General features: G+C 39.5%; 1 protein-coding gene across 10 annotated transcripts in view; it reads right to left on the reverse strand.

Moving 5' to 3' along the window:
* Ambra1 (autophagy and beclin 1 regulator 1) overlaps positions 1-26,811 on the reverse strand; it is a 219,394-nt gene that overhangs the window by 37,893 nt on the left and 154,690 nt on the right. For all 10 annotated transcript variants that reach the window (XM_051184178.1, XM_051184185.1, XM_051184184.1 and 7 more), the window contains one exon: positions 3,134-3,244. In XM_051184178.1, coding sequence (XP_051040135.1) covers positions 3,134-3,244 — 111 coding nt within the window. The remainder of the gene's footprint in view (positions 1-3,133; positions 3,245-26,811) is intronic.

Below are 26,811 nucleotides of genomic sequence, written 5' to 3' on the forward strand. Positions count from 1 at the left end.
TAACCTGGGATACAGAGTAAGACCCTATTTCTAAACATAACGAGGAGCTAGAGACAGCTTAGTGTGTAAGAGCACCTGTCCTAAAAGCATGACAATTTGACTTTAAATCTCTAGCACCCAAGCAATATTTGCGTCCTATAACCACAGTATTAGGAGTGGAGACAGGCAGATCTTGAGAGACTTGGCAGAAATGGTAAACTGTCTCAAGGCAGTAAAAGGGAAAGCAATAGAGGAAGACTACTGACATCTTGCTCGGGCCTCTGCACGCATGCACGTGAGCATACACACACAAGAGCATACATACACGTCTTTACAGCAATATGGAAGATCACTGAGATACACCATACAGAAAGAGAAGTGCAGAAGAGTATTATATTGCATGTTGTCATTTGGATAACATAAAAGGTGGAAAGCACTATTCTGCATTTGCTTACACACACACACACACACACACACACACACACACACACTACCTTCAAGAAATGTAAGCACTGAAACTGATGGTGATTACCTACTGAACCTTTTGTTTGTTTGTTTGTTTGTTTGTCTGAGACAGGGTTTCTCTGTGTAAAAACCCCTGCTGCCCTGGAACGTGCTTTAAATCGACCAGGCTGGCCTTGAACTCACAGAGCTCTGTCTGCCTCTGCTTCCTGAGTGCTGGGATTAAAATCATTCACCACCTCACCTGGCTGGAAACCTACTATTGTATAGTCTTTAAATAAGTTTTGAGTGGTGACTATATTATCTAATTTAAATAACAATAAAGCAAAAATATCAAAATAACTGTAAATAAACTACAGCCAATATATGCAAGCACACATTCAGAGTAATAAAACAAAAGAATAGATGATTTGACATGTGGTTTATAGTTACTTAGAATAAAATGGATGGTTGCTACTTAGGATTCACTAAGAATAAAGCATGAAAAATTAACCTGATTTCCCTTGTCTGATAGGGATACTAAAGATGGCATTCATGAAATGATAAAAATATCTTAATTACTTAAAGGTATCTATAAACTTTTACAATACTTTAAAATACAGAAAACAAGAGCTTCCAACTAGTTCAAGGCTAGCATGCACTATACAGAGCTACTGTCTTTATTACTTATTTAGAAGATTTATTTACTTTTTATTCATGTATATGTGTGTATACATATTTTAGGGGGAGGAGCTCTTGATGCAAATTCTCTGGGTAGCCCTCGCTGTCTTGGACTTACTCCAGTTGAGGCTGGACTTGTAATCAGAGATTTCCCTGTCTCTGCCCACCAAGTGCTGGGATTGAAAGGTGTGTGCCACCATGCCTAGCATGTGTACTTTTTGTATGAATGTATATCATGTATGTATGGATGCCCTCAGACCCCAAAGAGGGCATCAGATCCCTTGGATATAGGCACTTGTGAATTTCCCATGGTGCTGGAAATGAACTCTACTTCTCTGGAAATTAGCAAGTGCTCTTAACTGCTGAGTCATTTCTCCAGACGCTGTCTTTAACAGGGAAGAATTTTAGATGTGAAGCCCAAGTACTAATTCATATCCCAAAACTGATACAGGCCAAGTCCAAAAACATGCCATAAGGCTTAATGGAATTTCCTGGTTTACCATTTTTTGCTAGTAATCTGAAGGAAGACTGAAAAAGGATGTTTATCAAATTAGCAGATGATTCCTAGGACTAAAGGACAGATCAAAGTTCACAGAGATGTTGCACGGCAGGGACCAGAACTGCAATGACAGGAAGATAACACAAAATGGCCTTAATTTCCAAAAGATCCAAGCCACACACAAGTAGAAAATGGCTGAATTTTGGCTTACTAACAATTATCAAGAAATTTTAAGTTATTGCAATTCCAATAGTAACTGTATTATGTATTAAATGAATTTTTTGATCTGTTTTGCTTCACTCCACCACCAAAGTTAAAGGGGGAAGAAGAACAAATTGGAAACCACATTAGAAAAAAAGGAATCTACAGATATTTGGTCTGAAAGGTAAGATGTAGTGGTAAAGGGCAGTGTACTTCCAAACTGCTGGAGGATTGTCCATTTAAAAGGCAGTGGACAAGCCACACAGTGGTGGGGCACACCTTCAATCCCAGCACTTGGCAAGTAGATCTCATGAATTACAGCTCAGCTTGGTCTACAGATCAAGTTCTAGACCACACTCCAAAGCTACACAGAGAAACCCCATCTTGAAAAACAAAACAACAAAATCAAAACAATAACAAAACCAAAAGGCAATGGACAGATTATATGAAGAAGCAGCAGCAGAAACATGACCAAAGAGAAGAAGTGACATGGAAAGAAAGAAATGGTGGTGGCTTGGTATGAGAAAGAACAGAAACATATCAGGGATGGTGAGGTGATCATTAGAGGCCAACAAGCAGGGGCTGCACTACCACTTCTCAGGAATGCATGAGTCTTACATTAGGCAAAGGAAATGTCTACAGTGCTGAACAATGGGGCCATGGGCTATGGATTTCTTTCTTTTCTTTTTCTTTCGTTCTTCCTTCCTTCCTCCCTTCCTTCCTTCCTTCCTTCCTTCCTTCCTTCCTTCCTCCCTCCCTCCCTCCCTCCCTCCCTTCCTTCCTTTTTGGTTTTATGAGACAGGGTTTCTCTGTATTGCTTTGGAGCCTGTCCTGGAACACGCTCTATAAACCAGACTGGCCTCAAACTCACAGAGTTCCGCCTCCTGAGTTCTGGGATTAAAGGCGAGATTCACCCAGCTATGGATTTCTTTAAAAGGAAACATTTACCAGTCAGAAACTTTTATAAATCGGGTATTAACCATACCACTCATTTGGTTTGTTGAGACCTGGATTTGTCAAAAACTCTAAAATCGCTACACTTTTTTTTTCCCAAGGGTCACAGATGTAGCTCATACATCCTACATTCACTTTTTCTTTCTCTTAGATCCATCTATCCAAAAATTCTTCAGGATAGCTGGGCTCTGGACATGTCCCCTGAACTGTTTTCTAAATTGCTTAACTAATAGCTGAGGACATAAGCTTAGCAATAGTGTGTGACCATCAACAACTCAGTAAGAGGTGTACAGTCCAGGGTTACTTCAGTTTGTTTAAAGTTCTGTCTCAGCAGAAACATATTTCACCCATCACCACTACAGTTTCACATTGACTCACCATTGCTGATTTCTGGAAGGTCAAACTTAGTGAAGTCCCACCACTGGAGCCGGTAGGTAGTATTGGCAATATTACTGGCCACAGCAGACTGTCCATCTCCAATCACTGCCCCTGATGACAGAGAAGACAAAAAGAGCACATTAGACAACATTTCATTCTTTTTCTTTATGTTTCAACTGTATAATGTAATGGAACATAGGAATTAGAAGGGAAAAGCTGAAGAAAGTGGAGAGATATGAATGGCAAGTCACTGAGAAGAGAAACTAGACACAACCTTTCACAAGAAACATTTCTATGTGGAAATAGAACCTCATTCATAAACCTTTCCCATATTACTTAATATGTCAGGTCCTGAATATACAGTACGATATGCTCATCATTTGAAGAGACACATGAGTTTTCATACAAATGTGGGCAAAGAAATCTGAAAACAAAGAAAAGAGAAAAAGCAGATGAATTTCAGTTCTGAATGTCCTGGTAGCATGCAGTGCTCTCTGGAGAAGCAGTTCCTTCTTTGTAAATGACCTTTTTCCTAGGAAGACACCTGAAAAGGAGGCTTCCTTCAGAGAAGAGGCAATTGACACAGTGATTGGAGGAAGCAGTAAAGAGCAAATGAGGTAATATTTGTTAATCTCTTTTGAAACGCTGGCATATAACACAGCAAAAATTTATGAGCCTACCTTTGTAGCATGAGAATATTTTTATTAAGGCAATTTTTTTATAATTCCCCCCCTCCAAGAACTTCCTTGAATTCCAGATTCACTTGTAATATTTCAGTTTAATTTTCCCTGAGAAATATACTTCAGTATGACATTTTTTTCCTTGGTAACCAATTAAATTAAAAAAAAGCTGATTTTTTTTTTTAAACAGGGTGACACTTTAATTTGCAGTTGTATTTCATTTACATGAACATGTCATTTCCTCCTCCTCCTTCTGAGTTGCATTTCATATACAACCACCCTTTTGATCAGACAGAACCAGCCTTTCTTAGGAGAACAGAACATCCTTGTGTGTAAGACAGGCTAAATGGTATTCTCAGCTGCAGATCTTGTTAGTGTCGACCAGCCTTGGGGCAGTGCAGTTTTATGCCAGGACGCAGCAGCATCACCTTGCGTTTGCTCTCTGAATATCACTGTAAAAACATTATCTGTTTCTTTTATAGAGCCACATTTATTATTCCGCTGCTTCTAGTATTTCTACTCTTTCCTCAAATGATCAAGAGAGAAAATGCCCTCTACACAACCATGAAATATAGAAAACGTACTCATTTTCCTTTTATTCAGGGACTGTAGGTCACTGTACCAGAAAATATTTTTCAGTGTTAGTTTATTAAGAGTCCCTGTTTTCAATTGTAAGAAAAGATACAAATAACAATTCATTTCCTAGATTGTAACACTTTTAGGTTATGTGATTTCAATATGGCCAATATGAAATATAAGCCTCTAGGTCAGGAAGATGACTCAACAGACAAAAGTGCTTACCATAAAAACCTGATGAGCTGAGTTCAAGCTTCAGAACTTGTTTCTTAAAGCTGGGTAGAGTAGTGTCACCTGTAATCCCAGCCCTCCTATAGCAGGAGGCAATGCACAGAGAATTGGATGGAAGCTCCTATGCATAGCCAAGCACCAGAAATAAGACCATGTCTCAAAAATAAGGTGGAAGGAGGGAACCAACTGACAAAGTTACCCTCTGACACACACACATGTGCTCTGGAGTGTGTGTGTGCTCTGATTCTCTTCATCCCTCCCACACAAATAAATAATTAAAAACCTAAGAGCCCCATATACTCAGTACAATCTCATTAGTTCCCCCTTCAAATACATGGATACACATTGTGTGTGTGTGTGTGTGTGTGTGTGTGTGTGTGTGTGTGTGTGTGTGTGTGAGAATAAAAAATGTCTTGGGAGAAGGACAATAAAATAAAAGTTGAAAAATACTATTGTAGAATAAACTGATAGCCCTACAATATTTAAAGTCTTGCAAACTCAAATGTAGTTCCAAACATTTGTGAGCATGAGAAACACAGCATTTGCAGGTGTTACCAATGTGGCCACTGACCTCAAACCCCTACTAATGGCTCTTTGATAATATAAATACCACTGATGTGAGCAACAGGCACATGTACCCCTCCTTTAACACAGAAAATTCTCCTTCAATAATTGTATCTGGGGGCTGATGAAATGGCTCATCGGGTAAGCCACTTGCTGCTAGGGCCTAATGATTGAGTTCCTGGATTCATATCGTGAGGAGAGAACTGACTCCTAAAAGTTGTCCTCTGACCTCCACATCTGTGCTGTGGCGCGCGCGCACACACACACACACACACACACACACACACACACACACACACACACAGTAAGAGAAATGTAAGAAAAAATTCTGAATGTGTGACAAGAGGGGAAATATAGGGAGGAACAGGTCAAACTCAGGGTCAATTGAGGAGTCATATGGAAAGGTAATAATAATATGAAAGAACCTTCTTAAAATATATGCACATATGAAAGAAATACAAATGGAATCACCAAATAACAGGGAGACGAAGACCCAACTAGACATCTCTAGGCACCAAATGAAACCTCCACTGCTGCAAATGAGTTACATCTAACAGAGCTGTTGGCTAAAGGAGCCTCATGGAAACCCCAAACAAGCCAGGCTGTTGTCAAAGCTAGTGGTTGCTCTCCACAAACTGATAAGACCCTATTGCTGAAGATAACCCTACATAATTCAATGAAATGGAGAAGTAGAGATGGTGCGTACCTAGAGCCTTCACCCCTACTGAACAGTGTTCAGAGTATTGTAAGATAGTATTGTACACTACCAGAGGAGAAAGGTAAACACAATCCAGTCACAAACCCTCCAATCTACAATGGTGTCCTGACTGCAAGACACACTGGTGCCATAGTGGCATAAAGATTGTGGGAGGAACCAATCACTTTCTGACTGGATTTAGGGACCACTCCATGAGATGGAACCCATAACCATCACTGCTTGCCTGGCCAAAAACCTGAGGCTAGATAGGCCATAGACCTAGAGGAAAACCAAACACTGTTGCTCTGTTAAAGAAATATAGCAATAAAATGATTCTCAACAACACTCTGCTACATTCATAGATCAGTGTCTTGCTCAGCCTTCATCAGAGACGTTTTCTCCTGCAGTAGATGGGAACAAATATGGAGCCCCACAACTGGACAATGTGCAGAAAGTGAGAGACTTTGGGAAAAAGAAGTTTCCTTCAAGGGAGTCTTCACTAGATATACAAACCATACTAAAGGACAGATCCCATGCCCAGCAATAGGTGGCTAACACAAAACAAATTCAGTTGTGTTTTATGTTTTTGTTTTTTGTCTTGTAATGTTTTGTGTGGGCATTTTTCTGCTTTACAGGTCTTTTGCTTGTATAGTATGGTTTCCAAGAATGTCTATATATGTGAATGTGTGTGTCTCTATATGTCTATGTGTTTCTTATACTTATCTTTGGTCCCCCCCACCCCAATTTGTTTATTTTGTTTTGTCTGACTCTGGTTTGTTTTAATTTTATTTTGGATGTCTGTTTTATTAATTTAATAAACAGGGTTTTTTTCTGTGCAGCAGTCCTGGCCATCTTGGAACCCAATTTGTAGATCAGGTTGGCTTCCAACTCACAGAGATCCACCTACCTCTTCCTCCCAAGTGCTGGGATTAAAGGCATGCACCACCACCACCTGGCTTGGATGCGTGCTTTCTTCTTTTTTGGTTTTCTGAGACAGGGTTTCTCTGTGTAAAAGCCCTAGTTGTCCTGGAACTAGCTCTATAGACCAGGCAGGCCTTGAACACACATAGATCCACCTGCCTCTGCCTCCTGAGTGCTGGGATTAAAGGTGTGCGCTGGGATGCCTGTTTTCTAATGAGAAAGACGAAGGGTATGGATTAGGGAGACAGGGAATATCCAGAAGGAGTTGGGAGAAGGGAACCATGATCATAATCTGTGTGAAAAATAAAAAGGTTTCAGTTAAAAAAATGAGTTGGGCATTGATGGCACATGCCTTTAATTTCCAGCACTGGGGAGGACAGGCTCCAAAGCAATACAGAGAAACACTGTGTGTGTGTACACACACACACACACACACACACACACACACACACACACGAGTGGGGAGGACAGGCTCCAAAGCAATACAGAGAAACACTGTGTGTACACACACACACACACACACACACACACACACACACACACGAGATGTGGAAATTTTGCTGATTGTTGGGTCAAGAAAAGGTTTAGTCCAGGCATGGTGGTGCATTTGGGAGGCAGAGGCAGGTGAATCTCTGAGTTTGAGGTCTGAGATAGCCTGGTCTACAAAGCAAGTAGCCTGTCCTAGCCTGGTCTAGGACAGCCACGCCCATTACACAGAGAAATCTTATCTAAAAAATAAATGAATGAATGAATGAATGAATGAATGAATGAATGAATAAATAAATAAATAAATAAATAAATAAATAAATAAATAGGCAGGCTTGGATGTCTATAGGATTTCTGAAAGATTTTAGTGGGTTTTATTTTATGACTCTAGAATCCCAAAAAGAAGTCTGTAGGATTTTCTTAGTGCTCAGATTTTCTTGGCCTCATTAATAATGCAAGTCATTTGAACCATTTTACTTAGAAGGTCTTCCACTTCCCTGGAAGGAATTACTCTTCATTTTGATATAGACTCCATTCCATTGCACTTCCAAATTGCTTCCCAGGTTTGCAAATCTATTGTCTAGATCACTGAAATCTCCTTTAACATCTTGTCCCAAATTGCTTTAGTTCCTTATCATTTCTTCTAACTTACTAAAAAAGCATATCTCTAACCACAAATGGAAGGAAGTGGTGAATTGGTTTTCTTCATTTATGATGAACTAAACACTAATCCTGAGAGATTGAAGAAACAAACTATATTCTGGGGGAGAGGGCTAGACCTACAACCAAGAAGACAATTCAGGAATCCACATGCTAGCCTTGTAACTGGGAACACAATGATTTCAGATCTAGCCCAACTTCAGAGGCATCTTGTGCAGCCCATGCTTCTGAAAAACAGCTGTGCAATAAATACATGAGTAGGGTGGTACTGGGAAGACTAGGGAGGGGTTCTCTGCCAACAGTACCAGAGCACTGCACAGAAACAGAGCTTGGCATCAGTGAGTCAATTTTCAGTGCTGTGTAAACACAGATTAGGGAGTGAAAGATGCCAGCAACAGATTAGAGTATTGTTACCAGGTTCTCTTTTGCAAGAACTGCTAGCCAACTGAGCCTGTCTCTTGGAAACATCAGGAAGAAAAAGTATTGTCCTGTTTGGAAAAAAAAAAAAAAAAAAAAAAAAAAAAAGAAAAGAAAAAAAGAAAAGAAAGAAAAAGAAAATCCAAACCACCATTTAGCAGCTCTGGCTGAAAGTGCAGGAAATGTGCCAGGGCCAGTTAATGGACTGTGCCGTGGAATATTTACAGAGGTGGCCTTCAGCCTCAGAAACAAAATCCTGAGAGAGATTTCTAAGGCATAAAGGTTTTCACATGTAATAAACTAGACTCAGTATTTTTTCTTAAAAATAATTTTATTTATTTTTGGGGGGGGGTAATGTCTCACTATGTAGCTCTTGGCTATCCTAGAACTCACTATGTAGACCAGGCTGGCCTCCAACTCAGAGATCTGCCTGCCTCTGTCTCCCAAGTGCTGGGGTTAAAGGTGTGCACCTTAATTTCTGGCTTTATTTTTATTTTTTAAAAATTTATTTTTTCCAGGAGTGGTGGTGCATGCCTTAATTCTAGGATTTGGGAAGCTGAGGCAGGCATATCTCTATAAGTTCAAGGTCAGCCTAGTCTATATAGCAAATTTCAGGACAGCCAAGACTACATAGAGACCGTGTCTCAAAAATAAAAACACTTTTTAAAAACCCACAAAAAGGCATTTTTTTTTTTTTTTTTTTTTTTACTTTTTGTGTTTGGGTATTTGTCTAGGTGGATATATGTATTCCATTTACTTGTCTGATGCCTGTGGAAGTCAGGAAATGGAGTTGAGCTGTCATGTAGGTGCTGGGAACTGACCTGGGTCCTCTGGAAAAGCAACCAGTACTCATGACTGCTGGGTCACCCCTCCAGCCCTAGATTCAGTACTTTTACCCTCCACACTTACTAGTATTCCAAGTCAGATCAATTATTAGGGAACAGGAAAGAGGCTTGTGTATCGGAGAATATTTGGTAGCCTCTTTGATTTCCACCCATGAATACTGTCCTCTCTACACCGCTGTGACAGAAAATTCCTCCAGACATCATCAATGTTCCCCATTGATAAAAAACAAAACAAAAATAAAAACAACAACAACAAAACCACCCTTAGTTGAAAAGCTCTATGCCAGATATTGTAATTCTAAAACAAGTAATCTTAAATCTATTTGATCTTGTCATGATCACATATACCTGTAGTTATAGAGGTTGGGAGGCTAATATATGTAATGTATATTATTATTAGTTAGTATTCGTACTCCAGGACAGTGTCACTATACAGTAAAACCTCATCTCAACCAACCAAATCAAACCAAGAAAGCGCTGCTATTAGAATATCTGATGCTAAAGGCACTCACACTGACTGTGACACTGTTCATGCCAGGTGTCAGGTCCAACATAAATTTCGATTCCCCAACCTCCAAAATGTAGTCAAATGATCCAGAAACGAACTTAACCTGTACTACTGGGGGATTTCTGGGAGTTAGATAAAACTCAGTACTTCTCAGGAACTTGTGGTACCAGTTCCCCTCTACCTAAAAGAGTCATTTCTCTTACCTCTGGCAGAAGAAACATGGCTGCCATGGTACCTTATCAGCATTTTAAAGTGCATGCTGGCTTTCAGGCACATTCAGTAAAGTACCTCATGTTGGGAGCTCCATGCAGCCCCACTCCTCCCATTCCTGACCCAACCCTCGAGAAAGCCAGCCATCCATGGCCTCTCCCCCTGAGATGCTCAAGACCAAGGCCAGAGGCTATTTAAGACATGAACCCTGACTTGCCAAGTGGTTTTCCCTTGAGGTTTCTCCTCTTCCCATGGAATGCTTTGCTTACTAAACTTGTACTATTAATTTGGTCTGATCTGATTTATTGTATTAGCAGAGACTTAATATCAGAGTACAAAAACTTATCACCTGTTACACATTTGAAAGTCCATGCTAGAATCCTAGCCCTTCCCACCTCTTCCTGTCCCTTAAACTCCCTCCAGTTCACAGGCTTCCCTTCTCCAGCTACTCATTCTCCTTATAACCCTGTTATTCTCAATATGCTCTCTTTACGCTCTGTTCCTGCTTCTCTCATATATATATATATATATATATCCGTGTGTGTGTGTGTATATATGTGTATATATATATATATATATATATATATATGTATTTTTTTTTTTAATTTTCTATCCCCTGCTATCCTCCCCTCTCTTGCAGACAGATAATCCTGGCCATGTCTAGTAGTCTGCTGGCTATGTTCAGTCTACTGTCTCTCTGCTCTGAACTCTTCCAGATGCCTCGGGGTATTCTTTCATATCTACAATAAAAACCTTCTCCTTAACTATGGAGTGGCTATGTCAGTTTAAACAGAAAGGAATTAATAAAAGGCTCAGAACAATTGATGTAGATACTTCTTAGCAAACCTCGGTTTTCCATTTCTGCCTTAAAGCAGGATCTTACAGTTTGTACTTTGTTTTTATTATGGTTTCAGAAAACACAGGTGAGTCAAACGGACCAGATTTTTACATTTCCTGACAATATGTACTTGTGTGACCTTTTGTAAATTAATCATCTGAATCCGGGTTTCCTTATCTGAAAAAAAAAAAAAAAGTATGTAATAGCTTGGCACGGTGATGCAAGCCCATAATCCAAGCATCAGTGCTATAGAAATAATATGCCTTCTCACTGAAAAATCACTCTATACATTTAGAAATGAAGGAAAGCTCTTTATGAAAGCACCTCTGGCTAGCAGTGGCTAACAGCCCCACAAAAGAGTTAGGCCTCCATTACAAGATTTTATTAATTTATATATATTTTAGGCTTATGTATTCCACAAACACCATCATTCTTAAAACTCTTGAGTACCAGCCCCAGCTTACACTTCAAACTATTTAAACAGACAGAAGACTGTAAGTCTGGCCACTCAGGCAGCTAGGAGATTTACACTGCAAAGACATTACATATTGCCCGAATTATTTTAATTACATCAGTGTTGTTCTTTCTTGAATAATTGTTACATAGGGTAATCTTGCACAACCCCCTCACCGCAGAACTATGTTTTTTGTGATAAGAGCACAGGGAACTTAATGGCAGACCAGAACCTCATGATGGTTGTAACCATATGCTACCCCCATGCACTGCCCATCAGAAGTATGTCTTCTGTTGTGGAAAGGGAATGAGGCCTGATGGCTGGTCAGACCTGGTGACTAAACATTTACACCCTAAATTTCACATACTGTTAGTATACTAATTTATCTTTGGAATATTTTGGAGACAATGTTCCCTTAACTAACTTCTACTTGTATACATTAATGTCTCTTATGCCAATCTAGTAACACATCCTTTATAACATCAAATCTATTACTGTGAGTTTCTTCTACATCATTCAGAAGGTAGAAACAGAAGGATCATAAATTTGAGGCCAGCCTGGAAATAAAAACAAACAAACAAACAAACAAACAAAAAACAAGCAAGAAAATAAACAACAAACCTCTTAAAACTAAACAGTAAGAAAACCAAAGCAAGCAAAAAACCTGAACAAATAACTCAACAAAGAAGATGTACAGTTGTAAATATGCACATGAAAAGAAGTTCCAGGACAGTCATTAGGGTATAAATTTAAATAACAAAAAGAAATCATTCCTCAGGTACCACATAGCAAAATTCTAATGCAGTGACAACTCCAATTGCTGGCAAGACCTGGAGTAACATTCTCTGCTGGTGGGAATGTAAATGGCACATCTACTTTAGAAGACAGTTTGACAGTCTCCTGGAAAACTGAACATATTCTTACCATATGATCAGTGACAGGGTAAAAGTACAGAGGTTCTCAACCTTGTATTCTTGCTGAGGCCATTTCAGGTTTAGCTAGAATTTGATCTCCTTGATAAAGGATCCCATGGAAAATCATCCAACTCTATTCTAGGCAAACAGAGGTCAAGATACCCCAACAAACTTAGCTTCTGACAGACTCCCTGTCTGTGCAAACATCTCTCTGCTGCTACCGAGTGGGACAACATGTGTGTTTTGCTTTTATGAGCCCCTTGGTCTAAATGCTTGGGGTCTAATGACACACATCCCCTCCCCAATACATGAGTATAGTCTTGCCAGCTGAATAAAGACTTTCATTAGGCTATAAACTTGTGTCTGACTGTCATCTTTGGTGGCTCCCTGTAATAGATCTATTAAAATGATCGGAAAACTTATTTCCACACAAAAACCTACACATTGATGTCAGAATTTGGGCAAGCCAAGAGGTCCTTCAAGCTGGGTGATGGGGCATACACCTTTAATCCCAGCATTCAGGAGGCAGAAGCAGGCTTGAATCTGTGAGTTCAAGGCCAGCCTAGTCTACACAGTGTGTTCCAGGACAGCCAGGGCTGTTACACAGAGAAACCAGTCTCAAAAAAAAAAAAAAAAAAAAAAAAAACAAAAAAACAAAAAAACAAACCCCCCCCCCAAAAAAACACTAAAACAAAACTCTACCACAACAACCTGAATCTCTAAGTTCAAAGTCAGCTGATCTACAGTATGAGTTCCATATCAGCCTGAGTGACATAGTGAGCCTGTGTGTGTGTGTGTGTGTGTGTGTGTGATATGATCACTAAAATATTGTGAAAAGACAGTAACTATGTGTGTTATTAGTGAAAGTCCAAAGGCTAAAGGCCACGTGATTCCAACTAAATCTAACTAAAAACAGAATATTCTTAATCTGAAATGGAAAAAATAAGAGTGATAGAATTACATATGTATACAATTTTGCTCAGCTTCAAAATCTGAAAGGTTTTTTTTTCTTTGTAATCTCTTAAATCTGTAACTTGCAGAGCACAGATGTTTGAGAGTCAGCTAAGCAGTTAAAAATGCAGGCTGTTCTTGAAGAGGACAGGAGTTCAATTCCCAGCACCCACACCAGGCAACTCATAACTCAGCTCAGGGAATTTAATGCCCCTGCTTTGGCTTCCACACAGGCACACTTAAATAAATCTTGGGGGAAAAAAAGATGAAGAACAGATATTGGAACATTTCGGATTTTGAATATTTAGATTATGTATTGGGGAGGGGATGTGTATAGAGGTACAATCATCATAGCTACAATAATTACTGGATAGGCCTATAAGTCTGAAAGCCTTCATGCATCTCTGCCTCTGTTTGTCTCAGACTCAAGTCTACTGTTGCTTAGAAAGGAAAATTTGGAACCTTTTTCCAAAACAGCTTCTTAGACTATCTCTAAGATCTGTTCTAGGAACAGGAAAATGAAGAGTATGATTCAACAGTTCAGTAAGACTACCGAACAATGGGAATCATTAGCAAATCTATCAGAAAAGCTAATTTGGGGAGGGTAAAAAAGGGCAAGCTGCAAAGAAGGAACCGTTTAAATTACATTTTGAGTCCTACAAAATCTGTTGCATTGGAGATTGCATAATTTAGAATGGCCATGTGCTGCTGCTGGGAAGATGGAATGAGAATGGGGCTGGGGGTGTAGCTAAGCAGCATAATTTAGCAGAACCAAGCACAAGGCTCTAAGTTCCATCCCCAGCAGTAAGGAGGAGAAAAATGTGGATGTGGATACAAGCACACCACAAAATTACTCTTTCTGCCTGTCTGTCTGTCATACAGGTGTTAAGATTCAACCTGCTAAAAGGTTAGTAGGGCAGGTCCAAGTGAACAAATTCAATAGATGTTTAGAATTCTTTTAAGAAAACCATATATTGTAGAATCTTATTTATATGAAATACTTGGAAGAGACAAAGCCACCAAAATGAAATGCACATTAATGGTTGCCTGGGGCTAGAAGGGAGTAAAAAGGGGGAAGGAAATGGGAAAGAGGAAAGTAGTTGCTAGTATATATGGGTTGTTTTGGTGATAAAAATATTTGGAGCTATACAGATGGTATAAATGGTTGTTTTACTCTATTAAGAACCACTGCCTTACATACTTAAAATAGAGTGCATGGTAGGTGAACCATATGTCAGTGAGGCTTAGAAACCAGCTGAAGCCAGGCTTGGTGGTGCACGCCTTTAACCATAGCACTTAGGAAGCAGAGGCAGGTGGATCTCAGTGAATTTGAGGTTGGCTTGGTCTACATTTAAGAGTTCTGGGTCAGCCAGAGGTATGTAGGCCAAAATTTAAAAAAAACAAAAACAAAAAACTAGTGGAGGCAGGAGAACCATGAGTTCAAAGCCATCCTGTGCTATTTGTAAAGAGCCAGGCTAGACTGTACATTAAGAGATGAAACAAACAAAATCTTCAACATAAGTTTTAATTATGCCAATATTTTTAAAGGTAGCCTTATTTTCAGTACTTGTGTGTACTTCTTAATAACACAAAACATTGGTAATATCGTTTCCCTTTCATTTGTATACTGTCTTGATATATTTTTCTAATTTTGAAATTAAAAACATATATCTTTAATTTTTTTATTTTATTTTTAGTTTTGTGGAGGATTCCGGTGTGTATCTCTCTCCCCCCTCTCCTCTCTCTCTCTCTCTCTCTCTCTCTCTCCCCTCCCTTTGTCTGTATGTGCATACATACTTTAGTGCCAGAGGCCAAAGGCAGCAGACCCCTTGGAACTGGAATTATAGGCAGTTTGAGCTGCCCAACATGGACTCAGGTCCTCTATGCTACAAGACCTTAACTACTAAGTTATCTCTCTAGTCCCTAAGACGACAACGATGATGATGATGATGGACTTTTGTTTTTTTGAGACAGGGTTTCTCTGTGGCTTTGGAGCCTGTCCTAGAACTAGCTCTTGTAGATCAGACTGTTCTAAAACTCACAGAGATCCACCTGCCTCTGCCTCCCAAGTGCTGGAATTAAAGGCGATTATTTTATATTTGTGATTATTTTACTTTTTTGGAATGGTTCTGTTACTTAGCCTAGGCTGGTTGTTTTTCTTGTTGTTACTGTATTTTGTTTTTTGAGAAGGTTTCTCTATGTAGCCCTGACTGTTCTGGAACTCACTCTGTAGCCTAAACTGACCTTGAACTCACAGAGATCCACCTGCCTTTGCATACAGAGTGGTAGGATTAAAGGTGTGCACCACTCCTACAAGGTGCCTAGGCTGGTTTTCAACTCACAATCCTGCTCAACCTTAGGTCAGGATGGTTGGATTTATAGGCATGTCACCACCAGACCCATGTAATTTATTTCTTACTATTTTTTTTTTTCATGTAACAGCTATGTAGCTAAGGCTGGCTGGCCTTTAAGTCTTGATATTCCTGTCTGTTTCTCTTGATATTTCCTTTATTATATATATAGTTTACCTGCTGTTAAATACATTTTAAAATATTTTGCTATTTTGTATGGATTGTCTGTGCCCTGTAGTAAATGAAATGAAAATGGGCAATAAAATGCAGTCTTCCTCTCTAATAAACACTAAATGGCATCAGAGGAAGAACACTTATGATTTGGATACGAAAAGTCCCCTGAAGGCTGTATGCCGAAGACTGACTTCCCAGCTGGTGGATCCAACCATCCAAGACTGAGTGGATCTGAGTACTTTGACTTAAATAGTGGATTAACCCACTGACAGCTTCACATTTTGATGGCAATATTTGGAGGTGGTAGAAACTAGGAAGGGAGCCTTCTCTGGGAGCCTGTATTGGTTGGGCATAGTTTGTTTCTGCCCTTTCTTTTTCTTCCCACTGACAGCATATTGTAGGTAGCCAATGTTGTCACATGCTGACCACCATGATATTCTGCCTTGTCATCATTCAAAGCAAGGGAGCCAGCCAACCTTAAGTTGCAACCTCTGAAACTATGAGCCAAAATGTACTTTTTCTCTTTTTAAGTTGTTAGCTCAGTTGTCACAGCTATGGAAAATCTGACCAACAGTCTTCTTTACTAAAGCTTCATTTAAATACATTCTTTAAATCTGTCCTAAGAAAGGAACACCACTATGTACTCAGACACATTCTGTCACCATTTAATGAAAATCAAATAATTTCAGATATACAGTAAGAAAGTGTTCTGGGGATCACAACACTGTGAATATACTTTATAACAAAGAAACTGTTTTACATTATGTACTTTAATTTTTTTTCCCCCAAGACAACATTTCTCTGTGATTTTGGAAACTGTCCTGAACTCTTTGTAGACCAGGCTCTGCTTCCTGCCTCTGCTTCCTGACTGCTGAGATTAACAGTGTGTGCCATTACCGTCCAGCTAAATTTTTTTTATACATTTTTCATACCATAAACCTGAAAGAATTCCTAATAGCAAACAAAATTTCCTCATTGGTAAATGTCACAAGTTCCTTGAGTTTCCACTCATGGTTCTAACAATGAAGATAATGGCTAAACATGCATATACACATTTGTTTAAAATTACAGCTTTATGAAGATTTAGTTAGGATTCATATAACCATATACTATTTAAATAACACAAGTCAAGGGCTGTTAATATATTCACAGCATCAACTCAATTTTGCAACCATTGTTGCCATCTCTGATGTCAAGACATTTTCATCTTCTCCCCAAAACTACACTCATTAGTAGCCAGAGCGCTTCAATCTACCCCACTCCCTTCCCAGTCCTCAGAAACCACTTATCTAATCTGTTTTTCCTTACTACACTTATGTTTCCCTAGTACATTTCATATAGTAGAAATCACATGGGAGGTGCTCTTTTGTGTCTGGTTTCTTCCATAGACATAGCACATGTGATAGTATGTATCAGAACTCTCCCCCTCCCTCCTTCCCTCCTTCCTGTCTTGTTTTGAGACAGAATTTCTCTGTGTAGCCTTAGCTATTTTTGGTTGCCCTGAAACTCTGCCTTCTAAGTGCTGGGATTAAAGATGTGTGTTGCCACCGCCCCACAGAACTTCGTTTCTTTTTAATGGCTAAAATAATATGCCACTGTATGCTTAAAACTAAACCACAGGTTCATATGAGAATTAGGTAATGCCTTTTTTATTTTAGAGAAAACACAGGACATGGAAACCCAGCAATCATACAAATGCTTGAGGAAGGGCTGGGCATTGGTGGTGCACACCTTTAATCCCAGCACTTAGGAGGCAGAGGCAGGGGAATCTCTGTGAGTCCAGCCTGGTCTACAGAGCTATGGGGGGGGGGGGAGTGCTCGAGGGAAATGGAATGATTTGCTTTGGAAAACAAAAGTCAACTTTCAAAGCCCAATTCTGAGAATATTACCAACAGTTAAAAATAAGTCTGATTCCCCCTCTCCCGCAGGTCAACATAAAAAGGAATGTTATGGGACAGCATTTTAGTAAAACCCCAAAAGGTAGTGTGTGGGTTTGGTCAGTATATTGGATTTAGGCTGCCTAATAACTAACTACTCCACTGGTTGTTTATCCAATGTCAAAATTGATCATTCCACAATACACACTTAAAGGGCAAATATTTTGTAAATATAGATTTTAATAACTTATATACTTCTCTGCAGGAATTATGCCCCCAAGTTGATGACCATTTATCATGGATATTTTAAACTAAAGAAAGCTCCTGCTCTAAAGAACAAGGGTCCCACTAGTCTACACCCAAATTGAGGACTTTAGGAAGAGAATTATTCAAGCTAAAGGTATCAAATATGGCCAGTAAAACAAAAAACAAACAAACAAAAATAGTGTAAGGGCTCAATGTGGAAACAAGTAAGGCCTGGAATACAAGGAAAAGAAAAGAAAGAGGTACTGAATATTTCTACATACCACAGCTTCATCCTCAGAAAATTCAAAGGAGGATTGTATAGCTACAATACAGTATAGCTTAGAAGAGGATCAACAGGAGAAAGAAAAAACGAACCTGTCATTCACAGCAGTAGGTATTGCCTTCCCAGAGCCAGCATGTGATGCTTACTCTGTCAAAAGGTCAACCTCTCAGCACACTTGGAGAAATTATCTAGATTAGTATAGTCTCTGAACATACCTGTGAGATTATCTAGGTTAGGTCAACTGAGGTGGGCATATGAACCTTCAATTGTGGGTGGCATCATCTTATGGTTTAGGGCTTTGGAATGAATAAAAAGAAGGAATCTAGCTGAGCACCAGCACTCATCATCCCAGTTCCTGACTGTGGATGCAACATGACCAGGTGCCTCCAGGTCCTGCCACCTGGACTTTCTAGCTATCAACTACCTTCTTGAACTATAAGCTGGAATAAGTCACTTTTGTCAGTATTTCATCCCAGCAATGGGAAATATAACCAATTCAGAGTGTAAGCAATACCAAGAATCTGATATTGGCTTTAAAAAAAAAAATCATAGTAAAACAGAATATAAAACAGTTTTTTGTTAAAGTATATTCACAGTGCTATAAAACAATCTCCAAAACATTTTCATATTGTACATATGAAGTTTTACACTTACTAAACAATTTCCTTTATTATCAATCACCAACCTTTACAACCATTACTTGACTTTGTTTCTCTTTAGCTAGCTCACTGATGTACAATCATAGGGTACTGGTACTGGCTTTTTAGAATACACCTTGAAAGAAGAGATATAGAAGTAGAGAACATATACACAAAGCTATTTCCAGATAAGGCATGGAATTGTCTGCTAAATACAGCAAGGTGGTTAGGTCTCTAGAGAATTAGCATAACCATTCTTCCCAGCAAACAAGTCAAACAAAGGAGGGCTCATGCTATCAAAACTTGTGATCTACTGTAAGCCTGGAGGGGAATGAGGCTGCCATTTGACTACTGTGATTCAATCACTTTACACTGAAAGCACCAATGTCACCTGGAGTTCAGGGATGTGCTTGCTTCCATTGGCAGGGCAACTGGCAGTTCCTAGATCTCTGAGGTCTGAGGTCAAACTAAGGCCCATTTTCATCACCACCTAGTAGTCCTACCCTCTTTGTTATATATGTCCTAATGAAGCAATTACTTGCATTTACACTAATGATATAATTGGGGCAAGTAATTATGAAAGTAGAATATCCATTTTGAAAGAAATGAGGATCATTACCTTTCTTCCACCCACAAACATTTAAGGCAAAAACAAACTCACAGGAACACATGCTCCTGAACAATTATTAGGAACAACACTCCAAAAACCCACATTTAAGGAAAATGGGGGAAGGGAAGCCTCATAAAGATCCTCAAACAAAAACACTTAGCAATCACTCCCACCAGGCAGGAATTTCCTCAAAGCAACTACCTCTGATAGAAGATACACAGGTGGATAAAATTATCAAGAATCACTACCACCTTCTCTTTTTACTTACACAACATTTACAGCCTGGCATCTCCTATATTTAGGTCCCAGAGACAAAGGGTACTGGCTTAGGGGGCTAGTACAGACAAAATCAGGAAAGCTATCATTCTCTCATCATGTCTCAGTAGCACAAAGATGGACAGAAAGGGGAGGCTTAAGAAATGGGACCGAGGGAGAAAGATGAAAGAAAGATGAAGAATGTCTCGCTGATTCACTGAATAGCTCTCACCAATCATTTGTCTTGAACTCCGGAGACTCCTGCAGCTTTTATTGTTTGGGGCAAGCACAGTGAGTGGAATTGGACCGGAGGGTCTTGGGCTTGTAAGCAGCAGGAGGCAAAAACCTTTATTGCTGCAAAGAGGATGCAGATTTCAAAAGCCTAAAATTTGCAATGAAGGGAAATGGAAATGTGCTGAACGTGGGTTTGACTGGCAGCTTTCCTCATCTGTCGATCACAGAGTAATAAACACTAAGAGATGGCAGAAATGAAGATAAATGCTTTCAGCAGCACCAGTCCCCACCCTCCCCTCCTCTTCCGCCCCCACTCAGCACATGACAAGAGAGTTAAGGCAAAAAAAATAAAAAAATAATAAATCAGCTTCTTAACAAACTCTTTTGTTAAAACTTTCCTTACAGGCCACCTACACATGAATTACCGCTCTATGAGCCTACATTCTCATTAGGGGGCCCAGTTTCTAGGGTGAAAAGCTCCTGTCAAAGGAGCACCTGTACCTGTCAGGATACTGCATACACAGTCAAATCAGCAGGGCCAGCATGCCCCCCCCCCAAAAAAAAGAAGCCAAATAGAACAGATCCAGAATGCCTAAGCTTGCCCACTTTCTAATTAAAAACCTGGCTCCCAGGGCCTCCAAGGATAAACAGTGTCTGTTATTACTGCATTACCCAGCGACAGAGAGACCCAGCAACAGGGCCAACAAAGAGACCCTTGGGGCACTGGAGGCCAAGTATGTTGTCAAGTCAGAGATGGGCTCCAGATAATAACACTCAGTCTTGCTTCCTCACTTCACATGGAGATTAAGGAAAATTTATCAACAAGACATGATCTTACAAGTGTTCCACAGCTTGGCCAAAGGGAATATAATTCTGGGCCATGTGACACTGAGACCAATGTGACTCCAATAGTGTGGTGGTTTTAAAGAATGGCACCCATAGGCTCAAATATTCTTAGTTAGTAGGGAGTGGAACTCTTTGGTAGGATTAGAAGGATTAGGTGGTATGGCATTGTTGGAGGAAGAGTGTCACTGGCTTTGAGGTTTTTATTTATTTACTTTGTTTTTTTTTTTCAATTTATTTTTTCTTATTTTACATATTGATCCCTCCCTCCCATGCCACCTGACTACCCTCCCATCTCATCCCCCCACCCCTACGCCACAGGGAGGGTGATGCTTTGAGGTTTTAAAAGCTCTTTGCCTCTCCCCCCACACTGCCTGCAGATCGAGATACAGCTTTCATACTGTTCCAGCGCCATTTATTCAACCATGCTCCCCACCATGATGAAACTGTAAGCAAGCCCTCAATCAAATGCTCTCTTTTATAAGCATGCCTTATTCATAGTGTCTCTTCACAACAACAGAACAGTAACTAAGACAAATGGTTTTTTGTTTTTGTTTTTATTTTTTTTTTCTTTAAAGTAAAACCAAAAGGCTGGTAATGCTAGAGAGGTAGCATATGGTAGGTAATAAGATGCCTGGGGCCAGGCATGTGTGCATGGGATTCCAGCACTATGGAAGTGGAGGTAGACTGACCAGGAAGGAGTTTAAGGCCAATTTCAGATATACAGTAAATTCATGAGCAGAGTGGGCTCTAACATCCCTACTTAAAAACAAAAGACAAACAAACTGAAAAAAAAAAAAATAAAAACAAAGATGGCTCCAGATTCTGCAAAAGCATACTGATTCTACTGAGTAGGTGTGAGTAGTACTAGTGACCAGAAGCTTTACAGATATCCAAGGAGACACTCTGGCTACTGCATCAGCCAGTATTTTCCTTCAGATCCCAGAGTAGGAAAAAAAGATGCCAGGCTGTTGTTCTAAAGAATAGAGATCCATCAGAAAATCTGGAGCAAAAGTAGAAGAGAATACTGTGAGTGGGTCAGTTTTACCACAGGCTGCTCACACTTGAGAATCTCCAGAACCACACATATGTTGTAGATCTTGGGAGAACAATACTTCGATTAAAAATAGTTTCTAATTAAAACCCACTGTTCAGTCATCAATACCAGGCACACAGTGGAAAAGCTTGGCAAACCATTTCTGTGATGCAACCAAAGGATATCCCCTGGCTCCATCGGCCTCTCCAGTCTTAAAACCCAAATAATGTTGGGAACAACCTGTAAACCTAACATATATATGGTGGGACAGGATTACTGTGAGCCTGAGGCCAGTCATGGATACATACTGAGTACTAGGCCAGCTAGGGCTACACAGCAAAAACCTATCTCAATAAAACCAAAAGGGTCTGGGGAGATGATCTGGTGGGTAAAGTGCTTGTTACTACATGTGACAGACCTAAGGTTCAGCAATCCAGCACTCATGTAAAAAGCTATGCATATCAACACATGCCTGTAAGCACAGTGCAGACAGATCCTGGGTGCCCAAAGGCCTGCCAGTCTAGATGAAATGGAGAACTCCATGCTCAGTGAAAGGCCCTGGCTTAATGATAATTAGCAATAGACAGTTCTTGAAGGACAAAACTGAATGACTTCTAGTTTTAGACACACACATACCAAAAAGCCAAGACTCAAACCCAAAAACCAAAGCAAACCCAAATAGAAGAAAAACAAAACCAAAAAGCCTCTTCCCAAAAGTGTCCTGAATCCTACTGGTTATTTTCACAACATGAAACATTTGTCTGGGTTCCTGGCTATCAGCAATCATATACTTTGAATTCAAGTGATTCTTTGTGTGCACTTAGTCATTAATTTTTCAGTTAAGTGACTGTCTCTTCTTGAAGGGGTCAATTTCCACTTCTAATATTAAGTGTCACATAGCTGGGTATGGTGGTGTTCTTGTAGCCTCAGAAGATTAAAGCATGTTTCATGGAACTAATGAGTTGAAGAACTGGACAAAGAGTCTTTTGGTCCTAGGATTGGAAAGAAATTCATGAATCTCAGGCTCCTTCTGTCGGTAAAATCAGACTGATACCCTGAGATGTCTTTTATATGGCTAAGAAATAAAAGGGCTCATGTAGCCTAGGGTGACCTTAAACTCTCCACATAGTTGAAGATGACCTTGAACTGATCCTCTTGCCACACCTGCCAAGTGCTAGGATGATATAGCTACAGCGTGTGCCATCATGCTCAGATTTATATAAATATATCTTAAAGAGAACAGCAGCTGTGATATGTCCTTCAGATTTCTGTCCCCTTACCAGTGCTGCCAGGATGAACTCCCAAACTATGAGCAAGTATTGCCTGCAAAGGAGTTGAGTATAGCACCGGTGCCCGGGGCAAGAAGTCCCATACAACAGGAGCTGTTGGCCTTCACGATGGTTGGTGACAAAGAAATTTCTGCTTTCCCTGAGTCAGACAGTTTTTTCAAATAGGTAAAGACCTCAATGAATGGAACAGTTGAATAAGATCAGTCAGTGTAAGTTATTGCCATGTGTGGTGGGCATATACTTTTGATCCTAGTATTTGGGAGGCAGAGGCAGATGGATAACTGTAAATTGGAGGCCAGACTGTTCTACATAGCAAATTATAGGCCAACTACAGCTATGTGGTGAGACTGTCTCAAAAGAAAAACAAAAACAAAAATTGGAGCTGGAGAGCTAGCTCAGTGATTAACAGTACTGTCTGCTATTCCAGAGAAGTCAGGTCTGGCTCCTAGCATCCATATGGTGACTCACAACCATCTGTAACTCCAGTTCTAAGGGATCCAATATACTCTTCTGGCTTTCTGGGATACCAGGCAAACATGTGGAACATAAACATACATGCAGGCAAAATGTCCATTCACATTTAAATAAATAAGTAACATATCCCTGGGGAAGTTCTTCATACTCTGCTACTATCCACCCCAATGGGAACACTCTGAGCAAGATCTGCCTGGGCACCTTCAAGGACAAGTAGTCACCTGTACAACCTTCCTGTTCTCCATCCTGCTGGGAGAACCAAATACTGATAGCTCTTTGAACATAAGCTGCCAAACTCTGGAAAAGTCCTATGCTTTTAAGAAATACTTGCAAGAAACATGCTAACGGCAGTGAAGGGAGCAGTGAGATAGCTTGGGTTATGTTTGTCACCAAGTCTGATGGTCCTGGGACCCATAAGGTAGAGAGAATCAACTCTCACAAATTGTCCTGTGACCTTCACACATGCTCTATAACATGTGTGTTTCTTTCCACACTAAAAACAAACACATAGCTGGAAGAAGAGGAGGTAGCAGAGGCAGCTACCCTTGTTTACTCAAAGCAGGTCTCTAGCCAAAATCCCCCACCTGGCTATCCAGGGTCTCCTTAAGCCATCTTTATAGCATTTCCTTCAAGGACTATGTACCTTCAGCAGTGGTTTCATTTCTACTTTTAAAATTAAGTCCATGTATTGTATATTAAATTCACGTATTTAGATTGTCTTTTGTAGTTAAAAAAAAAAAAAAAAAAAAGCAAACAAAACAAAAACAAAGAAACAAAGAAGCCCAGAACAAAAAATATTACCTTACTGATGTCTTAAGTTATAAAAGATGAATTGCAACCATTCAAATAAATGATAGGAGTTGCCTTTTTATGAAGTGACAAAGTCTAATTAAGGGAGTCCAATGAACTTCAAGTTTACCTGAAATTTATTTATTTAATTCGATGAGGAGAGAAGGTATGGTGGTACAAATCTATAATCTTAGTATTTGTGAGGCTGAGGGAGCAGATCATGAGTTCTAGGCTAGTCTAGGCTGTGTTGGGTGTGTGTGTGTGTATATATGTGTGTGTGTGCATGCGTGCACACGCACGATACACTGAAGGTAAAAAATAAAAATCTCAACTTGTTGAGGCAAGTAAAACAAATAGCTAACAAGTGGATACCCGAATGCTTGTTATATGTGCTTGTACAGGTGCTCACTTTTTGTTTGTTTTGCAGCAATGGGACTGAACTTTGGGCCTTGCACATATTTCTTACATTTTTAGAATTTCTCACAAGAAAGAAGCAATAAGCAACTGGGAACAAAGGCAAGAACCTCTGCAGTCTCCCACAACCTTGCTCAGTAAGCTGTGGAGAGGTAGTAATAAGCTAGAGTGAATATGAAGTCGTACTAAATTCCCAAGCAGGCAGAAAGGCTACATTCTATTTACTTGAAATTCCTCACAAAAAGATTACACTCACTGAAACACATCTTTAATCTTCAAGTATCAAATTTATGCCATATGAAACTTGAGCTATTGCCTTGGTACACTGTGAACGGCACACTATCACATGCATTTTGTACCGCACAAAAGCTTGGAGCCTATGGCCATGGGTTTTAGGGTCTAAACTAGCAGTAGTATGTCTGACTGACCAGATGAAACATATACACATGCAGGTCAGATGCTATCTTGACACCACATAACATCTTATCTTGAAGACAAGAAAAGCTTCTTTTAAAAGTCAGGTTAGATAAATATTGAAGAAAGCCTGGTGGCAAATTTCTATCTTTCAAAAAAGAGACATTTTATAAAAGAAGGCAAAAGATGATCTATTTTTGGTGCCTTTTTTTCCTACCAGAGCTGTTTGTGTGTACCAAAAAAAAAAAAAAAAAAAAAAAAAAAAAAAATGACCTGCTACCAAGTCAGGAAACCCTGTGGATCATGGTGTGACAGAATCTGCCTTTTCAAGGCTACTCTGTTACTAGTTACCACAAAGAAATTTGGAAACATGCAAACTTCTCTTAGAGTAATGGAACACCACAAAGAAATTTTATAATTCTAAATTACGGGTCCCTCTTCTAAAAAACTACCTATTTCTCTGTACTCTGTTAATGTCAGATGTATTATTTATATTCATTATATTATGGAATTTAAAGACAGGATCTTCACTGTGTAACCCTGCATGGCCTGGAACTTGCTACACAGTTCTCCTCAAACTTGAAATAATCCTCTTGCCTCTATCCCTTATGTGCTGCAGTTATAGGCATGTGACACTCTACCAATCTGCAAGATAGATTTATTTTATTATTTTTAGGCTTATTTACTTAATTTTATGTGTCTGTATATGGACCATGTATGTGACCTGGTATCCACAGAGGTCAAGAAGGTTTGGGATTACGTGGTTGTGAATCACAATGTAGCTGTAGGGAACCGAATCCAGGTTTTCTGGAAGAGCACTAAGCACTCTTCACTGTTGAGCATTTCTCCAGCCCCAAGATTGACTATTTTTAAAAGGAGAATTTTGATTGTGTCAACTCATCTAATCAAAAAACTTCAAATGACTATGTATTGCCTAAGAGATGAAGATTACCTGTCTGGTATTTAGGATCCTCAACAATCTCTATGAAACCTGCTTCCCGTCATTCACATGTAGTAAATGTCTTAAGCATATCCCTACATTTATATTTTGTTTACACTAATTCTACTATGGATATTCTCCCCTTTCCCCACTAGTAAATGCCTAGTAAAATCTTTGGTCTCTTAGCTCCTGTTTAAGGATTCTGAAGCTCCTTTCTATGAAATCTTTTCTAGCTTCACTACCCTAACACCATCTTCTCTTTGGAAGTTCCACAGCATTTACTTCTCTCTTTTATTCTATCATATCCTTCTGCTCAAGACTCCCTTACCAGGCAGGATGCTCTATCATTCTTCTGGAGGGTAGATCTAAAATTTGGCCCACCAAAGATCAACTTACAATTTACAAGTTAAGGAAACTTAACTAGCTTCCCTTCTATGTTGTCTCTGAATCTGAATCCCCATAGCATATTGTTAACAGAGTTCTCTCCCTACCTTTCATGATAGGACTGGCTGGTACCTCTTTAGTGCCGAGATTATAGGCATGAAATATCTTGATGCTATCCCACAGAAGGTATGTGGTAAATATTATTAAAAACAAAAACAAAGAAATTATTTTAGTATATATGATTCTTTCTACTTATCAGCATCAAAAAACAGGAAGTATCTCAAATCTCAGCGATAGAGTGCATACCCATGAGCCTTTGTACATGTTAAAGAACATTGTACACAGAACAAAGATGCAGCTCAATTTATTGACCTTGACAATTCAAACAAACATTGGCTTTGAGAAACATTCAATAAGAAGAAGGAAACTACCAGATTTCCTTAAAATGTTTGGGTTGACTTTGGCATTCCAGGAA

Source organism: Phodopus roborovskii, unplaced genomic scaffold, assembly GCF_943737965.1.
Source record: "Phodopus roborovskii unplaced genomic scaffold, PHOROB, whole genome shotgun sequence".
Classification (NCBI taxonomy): Eukaryota; Metazoa; Chordata; class Mammalia; order Rodentia; family Cricetidae; genus Phodopus; species Phodopus roborovskii.